The 25,813-nt window shown below is 40.5% G+C and overlaps 1 protein-coding gene across 18 annotated transcripts in view; it reads left to right on the plus strand.

Moving 5' to 3' along the window:
• The window catches only part of CALD1 (caldesmon 1), a 181,264-nt gene that overhangs the window by 146,736 nt on the left and 8,715 nt on the right, over positions 1-25,813 (plus strand). For 7 of the 18 annotated variants that reach the window (XM_029233569.1, XM_029233568.1, XM_029233572.1 and 4 more), the window contains 9 exons: positions 2,062-3,028; positions 4,322-4,399; positions 9,635-9,777; positions 13,833-14,091; positions 16,652-16,792; positions 21,367-21,410; positions 21,509-21,590; positions 23,409-23,546; positions 24,015-24,110. In XM_029233569.1, the coding sequence (XP_029089402.1) occupies positions 2,062-3,028; positions 4,322-4,399; positions 9,635-9,777; positions 13,833-14,091; positions 16,652-16,792; positions 21,367-21,410; positions 21,509-21,590; positions 23,409-23,546; positions 24,015-24,110 (1,948 nt within the window). The remainder of the gene's footprint in view (positions 1-2,061; positions 3,029-4,321; positions 4,400-9,634; positions 9,778-13,832; positions 14,092-16,651; positions 16,793-21,366; positions 21,411-21,508; positions 21,591-23,408; positions 23,547-24,014; positions 24,111-25,813) is intronic. The other 11 variants (XM_029233577.1, XM_029233578.1, XM_029233582.1 and 8 more) reach the window with 4 other exon arrangements.

The raw sequence follows: 25,813 nt of genomic DNA on the forward strand, positions 1-25,813 counted from the left end.
AACAATGCCCTAAGAAATTACTAGTGCCTATAGCTTTCTAGCTTTTAAAATCTTGCTTCTACTTGTGTTTCTCTTCTTTTTTCACATTGTACTATTATTAGTTATTTCATGCATTGATTGAGTACAAAATTCCTTCTTTTAGCCATGCATATTCAGATCTGATAACATATGATTTACCTCTGACATACTAATTAGCCCCAAGAAGAATAAGTATTCTTCTTGGGGCTAAACAACTGACTGGTACTCAACTTCTCCTGTTGACTGCTGTCCTGATTTATAAATAGCAAAGAAAGGTTCAGTAGAGTCTGTTGTTTCTTAACTCGAGTTCTTTAAGCCAGCTAGCATTGTGGAATTTGGGGTACCTCTTTAAAATTATTTGAATTCAGTTGATCCAAATGCCTTATGTATATAGATTTCCCCCCTTAAATTCTAAACTATTTGCATTTTCAGAGAAATTTAATCCTTATGTGTCTAATTCATGGAGACAGTGTCTTACAGCAATAGCTGAGGCCAAGAAAGTTTAGAATCGAGCCTTTAGTCTGCCATTTCTTGTTGTTAAATGTGAAATATGTTTTTCCAAAATTAAGTGAACTTGAACTTCAAAAGGGCCAAGGTTGGTATGAACCATGAAATTTGATGGAGTTTCTAAACATTGCAAGACATGTTCTTCCAACTCTGGTCACAGCCCTAGTATCACATGACTGGCTGTTTCCTGCAGTGAAGACCAACACCCCTGGCATGGGCAGTGTCCAGCATCCTGCAATAGTGAGCACAGTGGTGGACTTGCTACAGTTTGGCTTTTAGAGATTTTTTCTTTTTTTATAAACATCAAATTTAACTGTCCTTTGGTCTACTGCAGAAAAGAAGGGCAAGAGACCCTTTATTCATGGAAATCTTGACAAAGAATGGAGATGGTATATTTATTAGTTAGGGCAACATCTGCTGCTTTAACAATGAGTCCCCAAATTTCAGTAGTTTGATGCAGTAACACATACTAGTCCAGCGTGGGTGTTTCTGACTGGTAGAACTGGTTCCCTATCTTCTTTCCTCCTGTGACTCTGTCAACTTCAGGGGCTTTGGAGTCCTCTGATCTAGCCAGTAGACAGAGATAGAAAGGGAAGAGAATGTACCTCTGCTTCTTACTTGTCCTGGTCTGGACATCTCACTTCCGCTCACATTTCATTGGAATTATTGGTCATGGGGCCCCACCTAGGTGCGAGGAAGAGGGGAGGGTGGGAAATATAATCCTTGACAGGCAATCACTTCCCTGTGACTAAGGAACGAGGAGCATAAGTTGTGGTGGACAGCTAGATGTCTCCACCGTGGGGGTCACTGGCCTGAGTATATAGCATCTCCGCACTATAACGTACACTCCCATCCTCTCAAAGTGTTTAGTGTTCCAGCAATCCAGATCAGGAATTCCAGATGACTTGGCAACATGTGGGGACACTACTTGATACAAGAGGAATTCGTTTCTTCAGTTTGGTTCTTGACTTAGTTTGAGTTCCCTGAAAGTCAGATTCTGAAACAAAGATTTGAGTACAGTTTACTTGTAACATGATCCCAGGAAAAAGTGGTAGCGGTGTGGGGAAGTGAGACAGAGAAGGGAAGGCAACCAAATAAAGGTTTCACTACCGAGCAAGGTAATTACCAAGGTAATTTACCAAGCAAATTACCACTGTGGGTATCAGGGGCTTAATTCCACCAGGGAACTCTAAGATCCACTGTGGTATAGGCACCTCAGCGCTATCTGATACCAAAGGTGAGGGGAGCTGAGGTATTTACACATTAATGCTCATCAATTGTTGCTTGAGGCAAAATGCCCAGGTGGCATTAATACTCAGAGCACTTCTAGTATGCAGAATAGGTTCCCCATGGCCAGACAAAGACCATGGGCAAAGAATTGCATATGCTGCCAGTTGAAAGCCAGGCAGGAATGTACTAATATGGGGTTGTATATGGGGAGATGTATATACTTGCATGTTCCCATGTGGCACAGCACATGAGTCCAGCTGACCGATTAATCAGCAAGCTGCCCTTGCTGTTGTTTCTGTTGTCCAGTGTGCCCGACGAGGAGGTCAAGACGACCACCACAGACACTCAGGTGGAGGCCGACGATGAGGCTGCACTCCTGGAGCGCCTGGCCCGGCGGGAGGAAAGACGCCAGAAACGCCTTCAGGAAGCACTGGAGCGCCAAAAGGATTCTGACCCAACAATAGCAGATGCAAGTTTGTTGCTACCCAGCAGAAGAATGCAGAACAACACAGCAGAACATGAAATGGCAGAGAAGGAAGAAAAAAGCGAAAGTCACCGGGAAAGATACGAGATAGAGGAAACAGAAACAGTCACCAAGTCCCACCAGAAGAATGATTGGATGGATGCTGAAGAGAAAAAGGAAGAGGAAAAAGAAAAGGAGGAAGAAGAAGAAGAAGAGGAGAAGCCAAAGCAAGGGAGCATTGAAGAAAATCAGGTAGAGGTGGTGGCAGAAGAGAAAGCAGCAGAAACCCAGGAGGAAACAGTAATGTCATTGAAAAATGGGCAGATCGGTACAGATGAGCCTAAGACAGAAGAGGAGAGGGAAAAAGGCTCACATGAGATTCCCCATAATGAAAAGATGGAACAGGAGGCAAGGGAGAGAGCTGAGGCAGAAAGGGCCAGGTTGGAAGCAGAAGAAAGAGAGAGAATTAAAGTCGAGCAAGAACAAAAAATAGCAGAGGAGAAAGCGAGAAAGGAAGCAGAAGAAAAAGCAGCTGCACAAGAGAGAGAAAGACGGGAGGCAAAGGAGAGGGAAAGGATTAAGGAGGAGGAGAGAAGGGCAGCAGAGGAGAGGCAGAGGGCAAAGGCAGAGGAAGAAGAGAGAGCTAAGATAGAAGAGCAAAAACGTAAGAAGCAACTAGAAGAGAAAAAAAGGGAAATGCAAGAGAAAAAGATAAAAGGGGAAAAGGTAGAGGAGAAAACAGAAGGGAAGTGGGTCAATGAAAAGAAAGTACAAGAAGATAAACTTCAGACAGCTGTCCAAAAGAAACAGGTACAGTAAACATTTTGCACCAAATGTGTGATGCCTGCAACTTACGAGAAATGTAATGCACATCAAATTTGGGACTGAGCCCACATTCCTACAGCCCCACGTGCTTGATCATTTGGCAAGCTGCTCATTTTTTTAGGTCACAGCGATGTGCAAGCATAAAGCAATCAATTGATAGCTAACTATTCCACCAACCAAATTTACTGGTACAACCAGAGAGAAGTGAATTGCTCTGTGCTTCGTTGCTATGAATACCAGAAAAAATGAATTAACCCAAAGATGACAAATGTGGTGGTGCTGCATTGACTTATGATTCTGCACTGCATCTAAACTCATTCCTTTTTAACAACTTATCTCTATCCACAGGTCTACATGAGGCAGGGGACCATAACTCCTCACTTTATCTGTGTGTTTGGCATTTAATAAAATATGCTAAAAGTTGGGGTGGGAAACTGACATGATGAATCATGGTCAGAAATATCATCTTAAGGAGGCAAAATAACCCCCTTGGAATTAACTGGTAATAAGGGAGGGAAAGGAGGCAGTTTGGACCTTTTATAAAAAGTGTCAAAACCCTGATTTGCCATCATGTAGACCTGAGCTTAATGTAAACTTGCAGAAAGCCATTCATCTGGGGTAGCATCAACTTAAAACTGACTGGCAATTAACAGAACACATTTTGCGTGTTTTACCATCTGGGTGACACAAATTTATGTAGCACAAGGAAGTGTGGAAATAGGGGGTGGGGGAATATTTGTAAGCTAAGAAATATTTTTTCGTCTGTCTGCAAGGCTGCATTAAGAGCACTATACCTAACCACCACCACCGTACCACCACCATTTCCCCGCAAAAAAAAAAGAAAAAGAAAAAGAAAAAAGAAATGCTTGTGTATCCACCTTTCCATAGAGAACTCTCTGTCGCTAAGTCTGCCTTGCACTGCAGTTGTCTTTCACTCCTGCTTCTTACAAGGGGCTCATAAACACAGCTTCCACTGAGATGATCAGGAACAAGATGCACCAGACCACACACAGGATTTGTCCACACGTACTAGATGCACCACATCACGCTAGATTTCAGTGAGCACGATGGCAGGCTCATGAGAAAAGATTTTGCGGGGAGGAAACTATCCCACGTTGCTGTTTAGAACCACTGGCACGGGGGGAATGTGAGCACTGGGACAGCCAAAGAGAAGTCACTTCACGCCACATGCAGAGTGACCTGAGCACCCTCTCACTCTTGTAAGCTAGCAAGGGCTTCTTTTAAATGAGTGACCTTACCATTCTTGAAAATAAAAAGGAAGAAGAAAGGGGGGCTAAAATGCAAGCTAAAAGAGGAAAGTCCCAAGAAGACAAGCCTACCTTCAAAAAAGAAGAGGTAAATATCATTGAGAAAGAACCTAGCCATAAAGCAACAGAGAGCAGTGTTCCACGACATTTCAGGTCTGATGAAAATTGTAACCTCTAATCCAGTGTTTTTCAAGCCATGACTCATGATCCATTGAATGGTGAAATCAACTTAAAGCATCCCAAAATTAGCTAAATGTGTCAATCTGCATTTTAAAAATGAAATAGGTAGAAAATATCAGACGGCATCATGGCCAGTAAGTATTTCACTGTGATATAAATTGTCTTTATTTACTGTGGGTCACAGTCAGAAAGCTTGAAAAACAGTCCTCTGATCAATCTTACCCACTTTCTACTCTTCCAAGTGCGATTTTGTTTTCCTTGAGCCATCCTACTTTTGTTTCAATCATGAAATATTTCCAACTGGCTTTGATTCATGATTTAACTTTTCAAAGGAAAAATACTCCCACGCATCTCAGTAAAAAATTTGATGAATTGAAGATGATATTTGGTTTTCAAAAGAGAAGTTTGGCACAGTGTTCTGCATTGCATTTCTGAGGCACACACAGGAGCTGGTGCCAGGGTGTTTGACTGTAGGTAAGTAAACAAGTCAGTGGACCAGAGCTGCAGAGAGAATGTCATTATGCCCCCGACATAATTAAAATGCTACATCAGAAAGCCTGACCTTGTTTTAACCATCATGCGTATGTCAGTTCCAAGCAATCCTAAAAACTATGACAGTACTTAACAAGTTCAAAGTACTTAAACATGGTAAAATTGAAGTATCAAAGGTAAAAAGACTTGAATTACTCTGCCTGTGGGGCTGAATTGTAACTATTGAGCTCCAACTCAAATGGACTCTTGCTGCATTTCTCTGCCCATTATGGCATAGAGTAAGACACAGATTTAACTATTGCTAATCTAGCAAACAGATGAGATTAAGCAGGGGGATGGTTATTTTCTTAAACTATTTTTCCTAAGATTCATGTAAAAAGTAAGAACTCCTAGTTCTTACTTTTTGCTAACACATACTGTAAACAAAATGTTTATTTTGTTTACGGTATGTGTTCCTCCCTGTTTCTAATAGAACTTATGGTGGCTTGGGAGTGAAAACTGAATGTGAACACTGCCCAGTTAAAAGCAGGAGAAAGAGTAAATACTAATAACTAGAAAATTGAATTTGGCTCTAATGAAGCAGCTAAAGAAATTGTTAAACATGTTGGGAACCATTGTTCTCATTTTGTAACAGAAGAACACCTACAAATTCATCTCCCAAAAATGAAAATTACCTTGGGACTAAACTCAAACAGAAATATCCCACATGGGTTCATCTCTAAAGCTAGTGTTTTGTGGGGAATATCTTTCAGTCCAGAAGGAAGAGGGCATGAAATCATAACTCAGTGATTAAGTTTATGTGGAGCAGGAGAGGCTGAATAACTGTTTGAATTCATCCTGATTTAACTCAGTTCACCAAGACGTGATTCGTTTTTAATGACCAAGGCATTCTGTGTTCATGTATTATGTCCGTGAGCTAGAAGGGGCTCATCAGCAGTCATCCAATCATCCTTTTGCCTCTTTTCAGATAAGGCCCCAGTTCAATAATGGCCATGGTATGATGATTTCAGACCTGCCTCTTTCCCTATTTGCCCTCCAGCACATTCCAGTGTCCCAAAACTTGGCCTCTTTTTGACGCGAGGACAGATTAGCTCCTCAACCCAAGCTTAAAAAAATCTGCTATTCCTGTTTTAACATTGCATACATAAATTACTAGTTGAAGGACTAGATTTTCCCCCTCTCCAGCTATTTGTGTAGTTGCTTCATGTAGATAACTTTAAATCATATTTTACATGATTTAGCCATTTTAAACGCCCTCCTCCATCCCCACCCCGCATCCCACCTTTTTGTTCCCCCCCCTCAAAAAAAGTCTTTCCTTTGAATTCAAGGAGCTACGTAGGATAGGTAAACACAAACGTCAGGTGAGCAACATTTCCAGAACTCACTCCAATACCTTACAAAAAACCTTCTTTCTCCCACTGCAGTTTAACTCTTTGTGGTGATGGATCGCAGGTGACCAGCAACCTTGAAACCTAATTTAGCTTTTTCTCTTCCCCAACTATAAAATGCCTCCTTTTAATTAAAAAAAATTTTTTATTGACGTATAGTTGAAGTGCAGTGTTGTGTTAATGTCTGCTGTGCAGCACAGCGATTCAGTTATACATGTGTATGCATTCTTTTTTTTGATATTCTTTTCCAGTTTATCATAGGATACTGAATATAGTTCCCTGTGCTATAAAATGCCTCCTTTCAGTTCTTGACCCCAGAGCTCTTTTTTTGTTCTGCCCTCTAATAGGAAAACAGTTTCCAGCAGAGCTATTCATATAATATTGAAACTGATATTAATATCACATAGGCCAAAGCCTCTCACTAAACATCAGTGTGCATGCTGATCACCTGGGAACTTGTGAAACACAGACTCTGACTCAGTGGATCTGGGTAGAGCCTCAGCTCCCTGGTGAAATCCATGTTGTCCGTGGACCAGTAGCAAGTAGCAAGGATATATATCCACGTGGTAGACGTTGGACTTGGAAAAGGAATTGAGGCTTCTGAATCTAACAAAAGTATATTCAACTTAGTCTGAAAAACTGTAACTTGCAACAGTTCTTATCACTATTCTGGAATCAAATGATGCAAAGCGATACAGCACAGAGACTGGCGTCTCAGTCCTTTCAGACTTGCTCACAACCTTCTGAGTGTCTCTCTGGCACAAGGGCATGTCACTGGAATTCCCACCCCACACACATACACCCATGTGTTATCCCACTGAATATCCCAGGTACCCATAGTGTTATCCCAATGATCACCTTTGACCAGAGCCTTTCATATGAGCATGCTGGTGTTATCTGTATAGCAAGCATTTTAGCTCCTTCAGGATACATAACCCCATATTAATCCATCAGCAAAGATTCTCTTCATGGTAACATTTTGATCTAGAGGCTCTAATGCTTTTCCGAGTGGGCTCAGAATATCCCATTAGCTTAGGTTGAATCTGCTATAGAATCCAACCCACTGTGCTTCTTAAACTGTTATGGAATTACTTTATTTATTCATTTCCCAGAAAGAAAATATAATTTGCAGTCAGCATCATTATCATTATTTCATTGGGAATTTTTCTAAGAAAGTCTTCCAAAGAGAATATAAGCATACCATCTACCATAACTTTGCCAATAAAGGCAGAGCTTGAAAAAAAGGGATTTTTCTTCTGTTAGACATGTATTGTTTTACAAATCTATTTTATACACATCTTTGGATGGTAAATTAGGTAGTACATTATGGGAGGTATCTGGGAAATATCTCAGACTCCAAGATAGGAGAAACCAGTTAAAGGGAATTTCTCTCTGTATAGCGCTCCGCAAACTATTGAGATTTGACTCACAATTTCTTTCATGGGTTCCCTGAAATGGGACCCCCTCACCCTTAAACGTGTATCCCCAGATAGTTCTTAACCAGGATATAAACTCCAGTCCATAGTTTCTGGAACTATACCCAACAATGGTAGGTCAAAATGAGAAGAGACTTTGCTTGCTCCTGCCTGCCCAATGAATACTGATTTACCATCAGGCAAGGATAGTCACCAAGGAGCCTTATTAAAGCTGTAGGACAGACTAGGAGCTTCCTTCTCTTCTCTGTCGCCTCTCAGGACAAATCTGGAGCCAAGAGGGAAATGACAGGATGAAAGATTAGTTAGGGGTCGTCTAGTGCACCCCTCTCTTTTTATGTACATGGAGCCAGCATTCCAGAAAAGATAGGTGACTTAAAGTAACAGCTAGTTTGTTGACACAGCAATAGAACTAAAACTCGCATTACAAAGCTCTCAGAGAGAATGGCAAAATAGCAGCCCCCCTCTTCAGCATGTCCAAGGGATGTCCTAGATATATGCCCCTTGGAGAAAGATTAAAGTCTTAACTGATTAGGGCAACATGGTAGTGAATAGTCCATCGATAGTAATTTAATCAAATAATACTCAACAAAGGCAGTCAGGCAAAGGACTACTGAAGGTTCCTCAGTAAATAGCAAAAAAATGTCCTCTGCTTAGTAAAACATGCACTTTGGCGGGGGTTAGGTATCTGAACTATAACAGCTGAGAAGAAGTGAGTGATGAGGTAAGGGGAGACCATCCTGGGCAGTCCCTGAAGCTCTGAGTTCTTACGCCCAAACCCTCCTCCTTAGGTTTCTTTATAATGTTAGTGCTTTGTCACTGTTTGTCTTGAAATGAGAAATAATGAGCCTCACCTGTTTTCACACTCATTTTTTAAGAATGGGTGAGATGATAAAGTAATTTGAACTCCTTTACCCCCCCCCCACAAAAGCTATGTAAATTCAGTATACTTTGAAATCTGTCTCACTTACTGTGAGGAACTTGTAACACAAAACCCACACAAAAAAAATTAAAGCTAACACCTGCTCTCCATGTCTCACCTTCCTCTGTCTTCCACAACAATCATAAAGCCACTTCCAGAGACTAAATTATTACCTTCAATGGAAGTCAAAGTCTACCCTGGAATTTTTCCTGTTCCATTCTATCTTTAATGGTTGAGATGACTACAAACATGGCCCCACAGGTCTCTGAGTCATCCCGCTAAAAGTAGGGTTATTATGTCTTCTATCCTGGGGACCCTAGTTATTCATTTGATTAAAATATTTAATCAAAAATATTTGATTAAAATAAAATCAAATTCATTTGATTAAAATTCATTTGATTAAAATGTCTTCCTCTGACATCTGCCAAAATTGGCTTGACAGATCCGGCTCAGTAGGCTTCTTATTCCCTCCTCAACACACCTGTGTCCTTCTCAAAGAAGTGCCCTTCATCCAAGCAACCTGGCCATTCTCCCATCAAGGCCACACTAATAATTGCTCCTCCCGGTGGGAACTGAAAACAACCACTCTTATGTGGAGTTCCCAGAACACAATAGTTTCTAAATGGTAACACCTCCACTACTTTTGAAAATAAAACCTCAGTGCAATAAGGGATGATCCTGACCTCCTAAAATTGTGGTCAAGGTCCTTGCTCAGAGGCTAGAGGACCACAGCTTATGCTCTAAGAATTTCCTCTGATTCCAGCTCTACCACATCATTCTCCGGTAGTTTGTTTTACTTCTGAGTTTTCTGGCTTCCTAACGATGTTGGGTCTTATTTGGTGATACCAACCAAAACCTAATTAAGATTATTATCATTATGTTTCTTCCTGATATGTACCGTTGGTTAGATCAAAGATGAGAAGACTAAAAGGGACAAAGAAAGCAAAGAAGTTAAGAGCTTCTTGGATGGAAAGAAGGGATTTACAGAAATGAAGTCGCAGAATGGAGAATTCATGACCCACAAACTTAAACACACTGAGAATACTTTCAGGTAAGAAGTTGTGGCTAGTTAACAGTGACTGTGTTCATATGTGAAAAAATAATAGTAATAATCAGTCTCCCTACCCTGTGCTTCCAGACAGAAATGTGCTAAGAGGCAACCTACTTTTGTTGTGAGGTCATTGGCCATTGTCTTACAGATACTCAGTCAGCAGGTCTGGCTATCAGTCACTAACAGGAGACCAGCAGGCATTGCTCAGACAAGGTTTGATCTGCTTTTCCCATTATTTGGCAAGGCAGATCATGCTTGGCAGCCATGTTTTTGTTCACTGATCTAATATGTTCATGTAAGATCAGTTTATTAGAAAACATTATGACTGGAGTTGTCATTGACTCATTCTCTGTATGGTCCACCCAACTTCATAAGAGACCCTTCTCAGTACCATTTTAAAGAATGTATTTTCTAAAGGTTGTAAATAAATTGCTGCATAAAACTTAGATTTCCCTGTGGCCAAATACTTTGGAAACATTGGGTTAAACTAAATGAGTCAGATCTCTTTACCACTTTGAGAGCCCTTGATGTTAATTTGCCTTGGGAATCTCTAAGAGGGAGGAAGAGGGCATGCAACTAATGCTCCAGTTTTGGGAAACCCTCTTGCAGAGCTTCAGCTTCCCCTCCTTATCCCCTCCCCCATTACGGCGATTGATTTTAGGACAGATAGACAAGTATATGCAGGCAAATCCTCACTTCTAGGTACGTTGACTATGGAGAGCCCCCCATCAGCTTTGTAGAAGGACTCAAGTTGCAGAAGCCTGCCATGGACAGCTGGCTACCTAACTCTCTGTGCCCCATTCCTACACACACACTCCCTCCAACCGCTAGTGCCAAATTCCAATCTCTGTTACGTCACTGGCTGCTGTGCCAGGTGTTCTGGAAAAGAGTCTTGGGTCCCCGTAACATGGATTCCCATGGGGCTGTTCTTTGGCAGCCGCCTTGCCTGTAGACCCTGTTTTCCGGAACACTTCAAAGAAGAAAGTTCCCAGGAGGTATTGTATGGAAGTCAGACTGTTCCTTACACCAAAGCCTGTGTAACATCCAGAAGCAAACGGAACTACTAAGGATGGACATTTCCAGCCACTCTAAGATGTTACGTAAATATCGTTGTTCCCAAACAATTTTTCTACACAAAAATTTGAGCAGAAACCTAGTCACAATTATCCAAAAGAGAGCCGAAAGCGCATGGAAGAAAAGGTGTGTATTCAAAGACTAAATAAAGTGTGAAGGAGTGAGAAGCGTAGAACCTATAGATGTTACTTGGGATTGGCAAGAAAGTAGATGTAAAAATTAAGTTTATTAGCAACTCATAGAAAATCTAGAAATCAGGTTTGATTCAGGCTGATAAGCTGAGTGCAGAGCTTGCTGAAGCGCCAGTAGTTTAAATGTGTTAAAGCCCTAGAACAGTGTCAGGTTCATAAAAAGTGTTCAAAGAATATTGCCTAATAATATTAGTGTTTAATTACTTGATAGTTTAAAACATGTGTTGTAGATAAGAGTACAATTTTGTTAAGAGAAATAACATTAAAAAAAAATCTCTCAGTAGAAAGAAGTTTGGTTAACAATCGGCAAACTTGTCAACCAGCTTCAGTCAAAGCTCAAATTAATAATTAACATGCCCATCGTTTGAAAATCCAGATAACCGGGTAACTCAAAGAGAGAAGTCACAAGGGATGCCAACAGATTAAGCAGTGAGAACCCGTAAATGGGACTCTTGCTTTAATTTTTCTATGTCTGGGCAGAAAAAAAATGAAACAAGCTGCCACCATATTGTTAGTTTTTGTTTAGCTGCCAACATACCTTAGTTTTAGTTTCAGTTAGAAGTTGACGCCGATAGAAGCAGAGACGCCTCATTTTGCTCCATATAGTAATAAGGTGAGGAGTCAGGAAGGGAGTAAGAGCTTCTGTTTACCTTAGCTTAGTGCCTAATAGTCTAACTGAAAACAAGCTGTGTTCATGGTGAAAGGTCTGATGTTCATCTCAACTTTCACCTAGCGAAGCCAAGGATAGAGGAAAGAACCTTCTGGAAGAAATTTCCATATTGGTGCCACCCTAATGCTGAGGGCATGCCTGCATATCTGAGCAGAGGTGATGTGGACAGAACTCTTGTTCCTGTTTTGAGCATAGCTCCTTTTGTTGGATTTAATTACTGTTCCCTTTGATAGACCCGTTTTCTTATAGCTAAATTGTTTTCTCTAAAACGTGACATGAAAATCTCAATTCAAGGAGCAAGTTAAGTACCCATCACCCAAGGAAACCACCAGTAACATTTTTTCCAGATTTTCTCTATGTATATACATTCAAAACACACACACACATATACATATAGTATGTATATGTGTATATAATTATAAATCTCTATTTTAAAGTGATTCTTGCTTTGTGCATAGCAATGTATCTTAGCTAGCCTTCCATACCAGTGAATATAAGCCTACAGTTAATGTTAGAGTGTCCCACTGGGTGGATGGGTCATGATTTATTTAACCAGTCCCTAATGATGGGCATTTGAATGCCCAATATAAAGACTGAGTGACACCTAGTGGAATCCAGAGAAGTTTCTCTAGGCATGTGTTTTTCAGTCCTACCAAACACTAACACGATGAACACAGAGAGTAAACTCATCTCTGAAGATGGAGAGACTTTAACTGAAAGGGGAGAGTTCCTCTCTGGAGTCACAGGCCTATGGGCCTTTAAGACTGAAAAAGCAATACCAAGTTTTAAGGGACGCTCTAACCTTGAATGAGTTAAAAATAAAAGTTCATCTTTAACCATCAAGAACGTAGCACAATATTTTTTTAACTTTTTAACCTCAACTTCTAGTAAGAAATTTTACATCATAACCCATTACACATCTACATATATATTTATAACTGAAACAAGCACATCAAGAAATGGTCTTGGGCTTCTCTGATGGTTGAGAGTCCGCCTGCCGATGCAGGGGACACGGGTTCGTGCCCCGGTCCGGGAAGATCCCACATGCCGCGGAGCGGCTGGGCCCGTGAGCCGTGGCCGCTGAGCCTGTGCGTCCGGAGCCTGTGCTCCGCAACGGGAGAGGCCGCAACAGTGAGGGGCCCGCGTACCACAAAAAAAAAAAAAAAAAAAGAAAAAAAAGAAATGGTCTTTTCCCTTGTTCCATGCAATGCCCTCTGATGTTTTCTAGTTCATTTTTTAAAGGCTAATTACAGTCCACTAAATAGACTTTCCAAGCTGCAGCTTGAAAAGCATAGTCCTAAAGGACATAGTTTATTCAGAGCTACCTCATTATTTTAAAAGCATGAGACGTACCTCATTATTTTAAAAGCATGAGACATACACGTAAGATCAATATTGGTAACTGTGTAATCTTGAACTCATTTTCTGTTTTATTCTTCTTGCTTCATAGCTAGAAACACTGTGCCATTCTCTACATGGAATAAATGATACTAGACCGTAGTAATTCGTCTGTTACAAAAGCATCAGAAATGGGCTACCTATGTTCAGATACAGTTAAGAATGCCCTCACCACTTGTTAATGAGTATTTAAACAAGATTTCTTCTTTTTGTGGCTGAATGATATTCCATTGTATGTATTTTTACCACGTTTTCTTTATACATTCATCCATCAATGGACACTTGGGTTGTTTCCATACCTTGGCTACTGTAAATTATGCTGCACGACCATGGGGGTGCATGTATCTTTTTGAGTCACTGTTTTTATTTTCTTTGAATAAATACCCAGAAGTGGAATTGCTGGGTCATATGGCAGTTCTACTTTTAATTTTTTGAGGAGCCTCCACAGTGGCTGCATCAATTTACAATCCCACCAACAGTGCCTATTTGCCCCCATTGTACAGTCAAGGAAACCCAGGGTAAGTGGCAGAGCAGGGACTCAGATTCAGACCTGAAGATTCCAGGTGGACCCCAACTTACCCCTTGGACAGGTGTGAGGATCCACTGTCCCATGAAGGCAGTGGAGATTTCGGTGTGGGATGCAAAGCCTGCAGACCGACATCCCCTCCCTAAGGCGGGAGGAGGGGAGCTGGAAGGCAGACGTGTGTCCAACTCCTTTGCAGCCGCCCTGGAGGCAGGGCCAGCGAGGCCAAGGAGGCTGAAGGTGCTTCCCAAGTGGAAGCCGGCAAGCGGCTGGAGGAGCTGCGCCGACGCCGCGGGGAAACTGAAAGCGAGGAGTTTGAGAAGCTCAAGCAGAAGCAGCAGGAGGCGGCCTTGGAGCTGGAGGAGCTGAAGAAGAAGAGGGAGGAGCGAAGGAAGGTCCTGGAGGAGGAGGGGCAGAGGAGGAAGCAGGAGGAAGCCGAGCGGAGAGTCAGAGAGGAGGTAAGGCGGGTGCGGCGTGGCCCGTCAGGGGTCTTACGTTACCCGAGCCCATGAGGATGCGTCTCTGGTGACCCTTCCAGCCCCGGAAATAGTTTCTTCCCGGGTGAACTGCTGCTGCTCTTTTGAACATGAATTCTTACAAATACATTTGAAGATTAATCAGCTTGCTGTGTGCTAGACACGGTTCTAAAACTTTTATCCACATTAGTTTATGCAATTCTAAGAACTCTCTGATATGGGTCGTCTTCTCATCCCCATTTTACAGATCAGGAAACTGAGGCACAGAGAGGTTTTTGTAATTTTCCCCAGGTCCCACTTGTCCTAATCCATGACCCTGTAATGTCCCTCAATAAAGAACAGTCAGCAGAGAAGGATGAGAAAGTCTGCAGATTGGCTGCAAGAACCGAGCCACATGATCGTGATAGTTGGTTTTTGATATTTGAAGAGGTTTTATAGAGAAGATTCTCAAAAATAGTTTTTGGGGTGTTTTAAGTGGAAGAGTCAGTAACTAGATTTTCACAGGCAGTGACAGGATTGTTCGTTACTGTATACCCAGGACCCAGCCCAGTGCCAGGCATGTAGCAGCAACCCCGTAATTATGAACAGATGAATTTGTTCCGTCTTTTTAAACAGAACTGAAAACAGATAAAGTTACAAGAAGGCAAATTTTGAAAACTGAACAAGCGCTTAACCAACTACTGTAAGCATTGCTGCAGTTTACAAGGTGCATTTTTTCCTTTCATCCTGAGGTACATTATTCTCATTTTACAGGCAAAGAAGTGGGAATCAAATAGTTTGAGTAACCTGTGTGCAGTTACTTGACTAATAAGTGATAGAATTGGTACTGAGACCCAGCTTCTCCAACTCAGCCTAGAGCTTTTCCCACAAATCTTGGGAGATAGTGATCTCCCATCATTAAAAAATATGTAAAAAGACTTTAGATGACTTTCCGACGTGGATCCTATACAAACATTCCCTGAACTGTGGAAAGTTTGGATAAATTATTTCAAGGTCTCTTTCAACTCCAGCTCTAAATGAGCCAATGATCTTTGGTTAGGAAGTAATTGGGATGATAGAGCTTTAGAATCAGACACTCTGCCACTGGCAAGCTGGGACCTTGGGAGAGTCACTGGGCTGCTCTGAGACCTCTTTTCCTTAACTGTGAAATATCTACTTTCAGGATTGTGGCGATGATTAAATCATTGTATTCATGGTGCCTTGTACATAAGAGGCACTCAGGAAGTCATAGTTATCATTATTGTTATCTAGAGGAGCAGAATATCAATGAAAGCAGAAGAGAAACGTGAACTCTGAGAAGTGGATTGGACCTAGGAGATGATTCGGTCTAACCTCCCACCAAGCACAGTGTCTTAGTTCTGGCTGCTGTAACAAACTGCCATAGACTGGGTGGCTGATAAGCAACAGAAATTTATTTCTCATGGTTGTGAGGCTAGGAAGTCCAAGATCAAAGTCCAGCACATTCTCTGTCTAGTGAGACCTCGCTTCCCAGTTCACAGACGGCAGTCTTCTCACTGTGTCCTCACAGAGCAGAAGGGGTAAGAGAGCTCCCTGGGGCCTCTTTTGCAAGGGCACTATCCATTCATAAAGGTTCACTCTCATGATCTAATCACCTCCCCAAAGCCCCACCTCCTAATACCATCACTTTGGGGGGCTAGGATTTCAACATATGGATTTTGGGGGGACACAAATATTCAGTCCACAACACACAGGATCTTTCTGCAACATCCTCTGAGAGATGAACATCCGGTCCCTGCTTGAGAACATCCAGTTTGAAAACTACAAAGACTCCATAAATCTCTCAAAAAAATGTTCATAGAGGTTATGCAGTTTGATGAGAAGACAGGGGAGAGTATTTTAGGCCAGGAGTGAAGGCACAGAGGGGTTAATGAGACAGATTGTAAACATCTGTGATTTCACCACTAGGGTGCACTATCTACACCACTTCAGGTTTGTCAAGCCATCTAAACTAACCTGCTCAGCTGAGGTGTGGACAACCATGAAATCGTCTCTTGTACAATTTAGTAAATACAGTAACATACATTTATATAACTTTGCACATAAATCATCTCATTTGTCTTCGCAACTCTCCTAGGAAGCGGGCGGAAGGGATACTTACTTTACATGCACAAAGTGGAAGGTCAGTCCTAGATGACTTGACAGGATGGTGATGACAATGATGATGGTCATTCTGAGCACTAGTCTAAGCATTTTACATGGGCTTTCTCATTTCGTCCTTGTTAAAGCCCTAGTCAGTGGATATTATTATTATCCCCATTTTACAGATGAGGAAACCTAGGCACAGAGCAGGTAAGTAACATGGCCAAGGTCACACAGTTGAGAAGGGGCAGCCCAGAGTGCTTGTCGACAGTTAGACTCACAAGCTCAGGCTTAACCTCTGGTGCCACCCTTGAGGAAGGGATAGCATCCTTTCTAGAACCTGGGTCTTTTTTCTCTGGGACTATGCTTTCCCCTACAGCACTCTTCCCTTTTGGCTTGAAGCTGATATTGACGTCCTTGTTATTTGTTCTTTCTCTCTTAGGAAGAGAAGAGGAGGCTAAAGGAAGAGATTGAAAGGAGAAGGGCAGAAGCTGCTGAGAAACGCCAAAAGATGCCAGAAGATGGCTTATCAGACGACAAGAAGCCCTTCAAGTGTTTCACTCCTAAAGGTTCATCTCTCAAGGTACTTTTTCCCCAGAAAACCTTCTTATAATATGTCTATTAAAATATAATAGAAATGTGATTTTAGCCCCTGGTTTAGTTATTGATTATTCGAAGTTTTGCTTCATTTATCTTTTTGCTCCTTCTTTCAGCAATTTCACAGCTTCTTTTTGTTTTCAAGGTACGGAAAGGAGAGAAATAAAGTGGAGAAATTTTTGTCTGTTGTTTATTAGATCTTTGGTATACATTAAAAAGACCTTTGGTGATTATCTCTGGATCTCACTGACCCACGCCCTCCACATGCCTTATTACTTTGAGCAAATAAAAATGGAAACATTTAAACTTTATAAAGTGGGCAAATATATTTTAAAGGTTTAAGCTGCTTTTCATGCTAATGTTCATTTTTTTCCCTTGTCATTATTAAGAGCAGCACAACTGGAAATGGTACATGTCAAATTTTAAAGCTGTTATCATGGGAGGAGATGAAATGTGCCTCGGATAGGCTCCTTTGCCAGGATGAGTTTGGTCCGACTGCTGCCTTCATAGAGCACAATTCCTAGTGACTTGGAAGTGCTGCTGAAAGAAAAGAGAATGAGCAGGAAGGAGCCGACTCAGGGAGATGATGGGATGGTTGCCATGGAGGAACAAGAACGCAGACTCAAATACACGTTTTTGCTTATACAGTTAGCGTGTTTTGAGTACCTGACACAGTGAAAATACTCAACAAGTATTTATTGAATTAATGCATGAATGAATGAATCTTCAGGGATTGGAACTTTGAGCAGTTTTTATTTTATCCTCATTTTCCATCAACCTAGCTAGGTTACAAAGCACTGACAACAGGTAAAGCCAGTATAGAATCATAGCCAGGCTCCAGCTGGTTAATGTGTGCACGTGTGTATCTGTCATTGTGTGTGAGGTCTAATGTCCACACTAAAATGATCAAAAGCCAGTTACTTACGTTTTACAGTTATTACCTGTTTCACATGAAAAACGGTATGTTTTATCCCTAGATAACTTCACTTAGTCTTTAGAATGGTCTGGGTCCCAGTCCACCATAGTTCTAACTCCTCCCAAATAAACTCCTTATACTTGAACCCTCGTCTTAAGAGCGGCTTCAGGGGGAATCCAAACTGAACCACAGGGGCATTTTCTTATTTAATGTTTGATATTTATAACAAATCTAATGTGCACTATGTGCTATGAAGGCGAGAAGCACAAAGCGAGGTCACTGCCCCTAGGGCACTAATATAATTGACTGCCTCAGGAGAATTCAAGAATTACAAAGGTAATGAAGTGCAGACTACCAGCTCAGTGAGGTCTCTAAGCGGGCACAAGGAGGAGAGAGAGGCTTTGTTGAGTAGGTGAGCCTCATGTATGGATCTGAAATTTGAATTTCGTAAAATCTTCCTATGTCACAAAATATTCTTTTGACTTTTTTCCAACCATTTAACAATGGAAAATGTTCTTAGCTTTTGGGTGGGTGGAGGACATGGGCAAGTGGACCATAGTTTGCATACGCCTACTGTAGGAGAAAGAGCTGAAAGGCAAACCCTGCTCAGTGCAGACCATCTCTGTGCAGGCACCAGTCTGGGTCCTTTTATTCCTGGCTCATCAATAATTAAAGCAAACCATGTTCTCTCTCTTTCAACCTTCCTTCAAATGCCACTCAAGCTAAGCTTTCCTTGAACTGTCTTGGGAACATGAGGAAAGTAGTAGTCAGTAGTAGGAGGATGGATGCAACCCATCCTCCAAACATCTCTCTACCTAGTTTCCAATTTAACTTCTCTAGTGTTTCCATCAACCAGACTCCTGGGTTCCCAGAAAGCCTTTTGTCTACTCACTCTGGTAGAGAGGCACGTGTGAGCAATCAAAGTTGATATGTAAAAAAGAAGAAACACATTTTTAATTTCTGTGTAACAGAGACATGCTTTCAAGAACAGGCAGTCTAGTGCTTTTCTCCATAGTATGTGCCTTGAAGAACCTGCTGTGGTTCTTGTTTTAGAACTTAATTTCATGTCCTACAATTGAATTCCTGCAACTATTGATACTCTTGGCCCTGCAACTTTTATAAATGGTCACAAGCTAACATTGTCAAGTGCCAGTGGGAGGAGAAACATTTGATATTTGACCTCAAGATATTATCAACTGGTGTATTTTGTTCATTTCTCATGACTTATATTCCTTGTCTGAGAAGCTCAGAACCTGGTTTCTCATAGTTAAATTATGCTAGCAGTGAATGATTTTTCTTACATAAGACATGCAAAGAATAAGTTTTAAGTAAATTAAATTTAGAATTTTGTTTTTATTATTATTGTTTTCATATACTGATGGTGGAAGGAGTGTGGAGTAAGGAGAGCGCCAGTTTGCTGAAATGTGTGGGGTCTTCCCTTGAGTTTTACAGGGACAACACTGCCACCTCTTGGTCTTCAGAAGAACCAATTTCCCCCTTTAAACTCCTCACGCAGGAGATTTAATTTACAAATTTAGTACAAATTGTTACATTACCCAGAGTCACTAAGGGCAGGAATTTTCCGACAAGAGTACATCAGCAATGGATGGTAAATCCTGATAAAATGTGATAATGAAGTCAAGCTATATTGAATATTGTAGATACAAAAGGAGAAGGTAGGGTCTGAGAGCCTCTGTAGTGTGAATAAATCTGATGGCCAAGGTTAAGAAGATGATCCCCGAGGCAGAACGATGCTAGAGGTGCTACAAAGAACAAGTCTCATCTCTGCCTCCCCTCTCCACCGGCCTTTCCCCACGCTGAATTGTTCTCCATTATTCAGTCCCACCACTCTACATGCCTCTTGGTTCCCCAAATCTTTGTATATGTGTTTGTTCTGCTAGAAATGTCCTCTCCCCTCTAACTCATGCACTCCCACCCTCACTTTCATGAACTCATTTATAAAGCTGTGTAAACTATAAACTACAAATCTCAGCTCAAATACCAGAACATCTGAAAAGCCTTCTCGAGCTCCCCCATTTTTTTATCTTTAATATGGTACCCACCACTGAATTTAAAATTTTTCATTTATGTGTTCTACTAGTCTCCCCTACTGACTCCTTAAATAATTGGAACCCTGTCTTATACATCGTTGGGTGTTCAACTTTATATAATAGTACTCACATATAATTTATTGGTTGGTTGGTTGTTTGACTGACAGGTTGGCAGGGTTAAATCAGGATGGATAGACGAGTGAATAATATTAAAGGTGCCAGTGCATTACGTGGTTCTAACGTGTTTTACCTCATTCAACTGGGAACTTTTTCTCCAGAAATGCACTTCTAAGTTTATGTTAAAATCAGAAAAATAAGATTTAAGACCCTTTACATCTCATAAACTCAGGGATACCTATAGCATTCTTTTGCATAAAGTTTTATGTTTAATGAGTTTGATTTTATCTTTGTAAGAAATCATTGGAAAGGATGAAGTGCTTAACTAACATCTTTAAAAGTATTATTCGACTGATATGAGGAGTGAAACACGTTTTCCAAAAAGCTTAAGGGTATTTATTAATAATCCATGAGTCCTAGGCCAACAGTCCAGAAAAAGCCATGACATCTTAAAGATTGTAGGGGACGGTCAACCACACCAGCCTAGGGTAAGTGTAGCCTAGTAGATTCCTTGGCTGCCCTGACCAGGGCGGAAAATGGACCTGTGTGCTTTGCGCATATGCAGTCATATGCAAAGAAGCTGTTACTATTTGCTGATGATGGTGATGCGTGGCAGAGGCTATTTCTAGCCTGGAGTTGGGTATCATGAGGAGTCAACAGATATTTGCTGACTTATAAAGAACATCTGGATTTGAGTGATGCAGTTTCAGTAAAATATAATGTTTGATTTAGCAGCTTTAGTTGTAGCAAAATGTCTGGCTTTTAAAAAAGGAATTTATTAAAAATGACTAAACTGCCCATCAGTGTATATCCATAGCGGTTTCTCTGGGCTTATTTCCTTATTTCCCACTTGGACTCATAGGGCCTTCATGAGAGGCCTCAGCATTCCTGATGAGCTGTGCCCCAGTTTCACTCATCCCCACCCCCATCTCCTATATTCAGAGCAAATTAAGTTCAGCAATCGGTTCGACAGCTATCAAATTAGAAAATCAGGCTAAGCAGTAAGTGAATAGTTCACAGTTCCTGGTTATCTTTCTTATATATATAAATATCAAATCGTTATGTTGTATACCTAAAACTAGTGTAATGTAATATGTCATTTATACCTCAATAAAAAATAATGGAAAAAAATTTAAAGTACATCAGAAAGCAAAAAAAAAATTGTTTTAGTCTTGAAATGTAATTATTTTGCCCTTGATTTATATTATTTCAGAGGCATTTTAATTCCACTTTGTCTCCAGAACTTCATATTTCTCTATTTTCTTCCAGTCCTACCTTCGTCTCCCAAACCACATTATCAAATACCTTGTACGTAGTTTTCCTCTCTAGCAGAGGTGCTGTGCACAGCACCCTCATGCTCTTTGACACTCTTTGGTACTTTTGTTCCCCACGTTCAGGGAAGATAGTAGTATGGGCTGAGAAACACTGTTTATAAACTGAAAATATTAACTGGTTTTATTTTTTTCCAATTCCTAGATAGAAGAGCGAGCAGAATTTTTGAATAAATCTGTGCAGAAAAGGTAATATGGTTGATTGTTGAATTGAGAATCATCAGCCATTATATGTATGGAACAATTCTCTCATTTTTATGTATGTATGTGTGTGTTTATTTACTTAGCAGTGGTGTTAAATCAACTCATCAAGCAGCAGTAGTCTCCAAGATCGACAGCAGACTGGAGCAATACACCAGTGCAATTGAGGTGAGAGATGTCCTCAGAGTTATGGTCAAACAAATCAACTCTGATTATATAAATAATCATAGAAACACTTAGGACGATAATCAAGTCCAGTGGTGTTAGAATGTTAATGATGTTTTATAACTAGTTAGAGAGAAAACAATAATAAAGACACATTATAGAAGAGTTCTAAATAAATTATTGTTTACTACTTTCCACCTGTATTCTTTAGGGAAGGTGTTACTTTTTTTAATGAATGAGTTTATTGTTATTTAAATATATTATTTATGTGTTCACAAGTATATCTTCAATATTCTTAATTCCTTATAAAAGGTGTTCCCATATATAGTTTTAAACAGGCCCCTTACAACCATGATTAGTCCTCTTTTATCTATAAGAACTTTTATTATCAAATAAATTGGTAGTATAAATTAATATAAAGATGATAGCCAGCTGGAATTTAATGAAGTTCAAATTGATTGTTTTATATATGAAGGATCATAGTTTTATGCTTCTGTCTAATCCAACATTTTTTCCGCCCAGTTGACCTAGGGGTGTTACTCTATTCAGAAATAATGTACTATATTTCCAAGTACCAAAACACTAAGAGGGTAGGGTGCCATTGATCAAGATGTGATCCTGGTTTTTTTCTCCTTTGTGTAGACTTTAGTCAGTGGTTTTAGTTGCCTGCTCTGAAGTAATTGGATCAGTTTGATTTGATTTCTCCTCTCCTTTGTACTGCAGAGTGGAGATACCTGTAAAATAGTTCATAACAAATGATAAGAGGGAATAAGAAAGAGAGAGGTCTGGCTGATTTATCAAGTGAATAATCAAGTCTCAACATTCAAGAGGAGATTTTCAGAAGATTAAATGGCCGCTAAATCATAAGACGAATTGCAGATAGATATTTCCTGTGGTTGAATTGATCACAGCTCTAACAGGGTTAATGAAGCCAAAACTGTGGCTTCAGGCTTCACATAGTCCAGCAATGGTGCCACTCACCCTGGCTGCCCACCTTGATGACACACGCCACAGGCCCCAAAGCAGGGCCAAGAGAGAAACTGCATGATTTGGGGTACGCCCATCACTACTGCTGGAAAAGTATCTTGAATGCACACCTTTCTTTTTACACCCGTTCATTCCTCCTTCCAGTCTCCATGCAGTGGTCTCTCTGTCTTTCAGTCTTTTAGCACACCCCCGTCTCTGGTCCCTGGCATGTACTGTTAGCTCTGTGTGGAGCCGTGTTTTCTCCTTCGTTCACCAGCCTCTTTCAAGTCTTCCATCAGATCTGGGTCTGAATGTCACATCCTCAGAGTAGCCTTCTTTGCCCCCCTAAACTAAGTACCATTGTCCTATTGTGTGCTCTCTTGGCGTGCTTACGGCACCACACTCATTTTTCATAGCACTTACTGCAATGTGAAATAATAGTGTATAACTAATTACTGTCTCTCCTATTAATGTCAGTCCACTGCAGCTTACAGAGTGGACTGTCTTGCGTACCACCATGCCCCCAGAGCCTAGCACAGTGCCCTGCACACAGCAGGCACTCAAGAAGTGTCTGTTGTAGCAATGAAGTAGCATATCACCTTAACAAGAAATGGAGTCCCAATGAAAAGCATATTTCACTTTCGAAAGATCCTCTGAAGTAGATATAATGGTTTATTTGGAGGTAGAGGTGTCATCAGAATGTACTTTCACAACAGAAATTATGACTCTCATTTTTGGTGAAGGCATTTACACAGTGAATTTGTTAAGTGATAGTGTTGAAGAAGGCAAGCTTACTATAGTTTTACGAGCGCAAACTTACCAGCACCAATCCTAAAAATAATTCACATACTTCAGGGAACAAAAACTGCAAAACCTACGAAGCCAGCAGCCTCGGACCTTCCTGTTCCTGCCGAAGGTGTCCGCAACATCAAGAGCATGTGGGAGAAAGGCAATGTGTTCTCATCACCCACTGCATCAGGCACGCCAAATAAGGTGAGCAGAGGATTGCCGTCTTTTAATTTTGGAGGTTGGGTTTTTCTTTTTTCTTTTCTTTTTTTTTTTTTTTTTTAGGAATCACATAGTTAATTACAAAAGCAGTGAAAAAGGTATAATTCTTACTTACTTTTGCAATGACCAAAAAGCAAGCTCAGGAAGAATGTGTTCCTGAGGCTAATAGACTATGCACTGTGTTCTGGCCACAGGCCTCTAAATACAGTACCCAGAGTTAATCACTGACCTTGGGGTTGGGGGTAGGAGAAGTGCAGGGGGAAGAACACCAGATAACATACTCTTTAAATATCAGGTTTAAGGTTTATTTTTGTGAAAATATTCAATATAATGATCAATAATTGATCAGTGTTATGTGAAATAATACTGGATAATATTTTGAGGTTGTTTTGAAATTTTCTTTCCAGGTAGGTTTTTTTTTTTCTTTAATATTAGATGCTTGGCCTTTTGTAGGAAACAGCTGGCTTAAAGGTGGGGGTCTCCAGCCGCATCAATGAATGGCTAACCAAAACCCCAGATGGAAACAAGTCACCTGCTCCCAAACCTTCTGTAAGTAGCTCCAGGTTCTTCTGAATTTGTCTCATAGCTCAGCTTCCAGCAACAGAAGAAAACAGGCTGTTGGTCTACTTGCCTGGGAAAAACAAGGCCGTGACTGCTGAATAACAAACAAGGAGGGCTTCAGATTGAGGGAGAACAGTCCCGAGCACTATAATTACCCAGAAGGTAAAATGGGACCATCACCTCTCCTCCCAGAGCGTTGAGGCAGTTCAAATTTACACTCTTAACTGGTCTGCACATTTAGCTTCTACTCTATAAATTACAGATAGGAATTTGAAAATGAAAATGTCAAATTATCTTGGCCATTTCTCTGTCAAGAGCACCCCTAGACTTATTCCCAAAAGAATGTGTATGTTGGCTATTTGAACCCATGTTTTCTAATTTGCCTAATTTCTGTAACTTAACACAAAAATACAGTTACTGGGTAGTTGTTGAAATAATTGCTGTAATTTTCTTGTCAACACCTCCAAAGGAAAGCCATTTTAAAAAAAAAACAACCGTAAAAGTAGAAACTATAAAAACTGGTTATGAATGTTATTTTTGGAAATTTAAAATTTTCTTATTAAGTGTGGCTATCTTACTATAAAAATATTCTTTTAACCTTTTCATTGAATGTATTTGGTCATTGCCTTGCATTTATCGTTATAATCAAAAACCTTATTAAGCTCCCTACTGTATACTGGTGAACTTTCTCTGTTAAGTTGGCTTTTATACCTTTGTTGGTGCCCAAGGCAGCAAAGGCTCAACTGTCACAACCTCCCCATTCCAGAGGTAGAAGAAAAGCTTTCCAAATCCTAGGCCTCTGCACTGTTGAGCATTTAGTTGCATCCCTTTGCTCTATATTTAATCTCCAAATTCACTAAAGTTTCATCACTTTTCCAATTTAAAAAGAAAAGAATGGAAATATTTCCATACTTTTCTTGGGTACAATTCCTTGTAGTCAATTAATATTCAGCTTGAGCTTCTCTGCATATGGGTCTTACAAGAGGTATAAAACTAATGTAAACCCAATTTACAATTGGACAGTCTTAATATATTGAAAAGAAAATCTTTTTCCTCTCCCAGTAGATATAGGAAAGGGGACCTATAAAAGGAGACAGTCGAGGTGAGGGATCATACCCACAAGGTATGTGATCTTTAGTGCCTCAAGTTTCCCCAACACCCCAGGTGACATAAAGAGTGGAAATTATTTTTTAAATGGCAGTTTATATAAAGTTTTGTGGTTCCAGATCAGTGATTATTAACCTTTTTGAATTATGGACGCCTTTGAAAACCTAATGAAATGTAAAGACCCTCTCCCCCAAAACACTGCATATAATACAAGTTCAGCAAGTTCGTGGACACACTGAAGGTTTCTCATGACAGCAAAGATAAAGAGAAAACGGTATATGTTTTTCTTCTTTGATGAGTATGGTACATTGCTAAAGGAGATGGTCGCTTTTACACATGTATTTGCAACCTGTTTCATTTCTATCCCAGATTATACTCATGTATTTGGTTCAGGACTTGACCCATACTCTTCTATCAACACTTTAACCGATAAGCCTATCATCTATGTCACCCTAATGGGAGGGTTAAAAAGATTCAATACAGTTATTATTACAATAGGTATAAATGAGTCAAGGTTTCCACAGAAAGCCCCATTTTCTGGAGTTATTGACGGCCTCCTAAAAATGGCAGGACAAAAAGGCATT

This window comes from Monodon monoceros, unplaced genomic scaffold, assembly GCF_005190385.1.
Source record: "Monodon monoceros isolate NGI ecotype Baffin Bay Population unplaced genomic scaffold, NGI_Narwhal_1 Super_Scaffold_2, whole genome shotgun sequence".
In the NCBI taxonomy this organism is placed as follows: Eukaryota; Metazoa; Chordata; class Mammalia; order Artiodactyla; family Monodontidae; genus Monodon; species Monodon monoceros.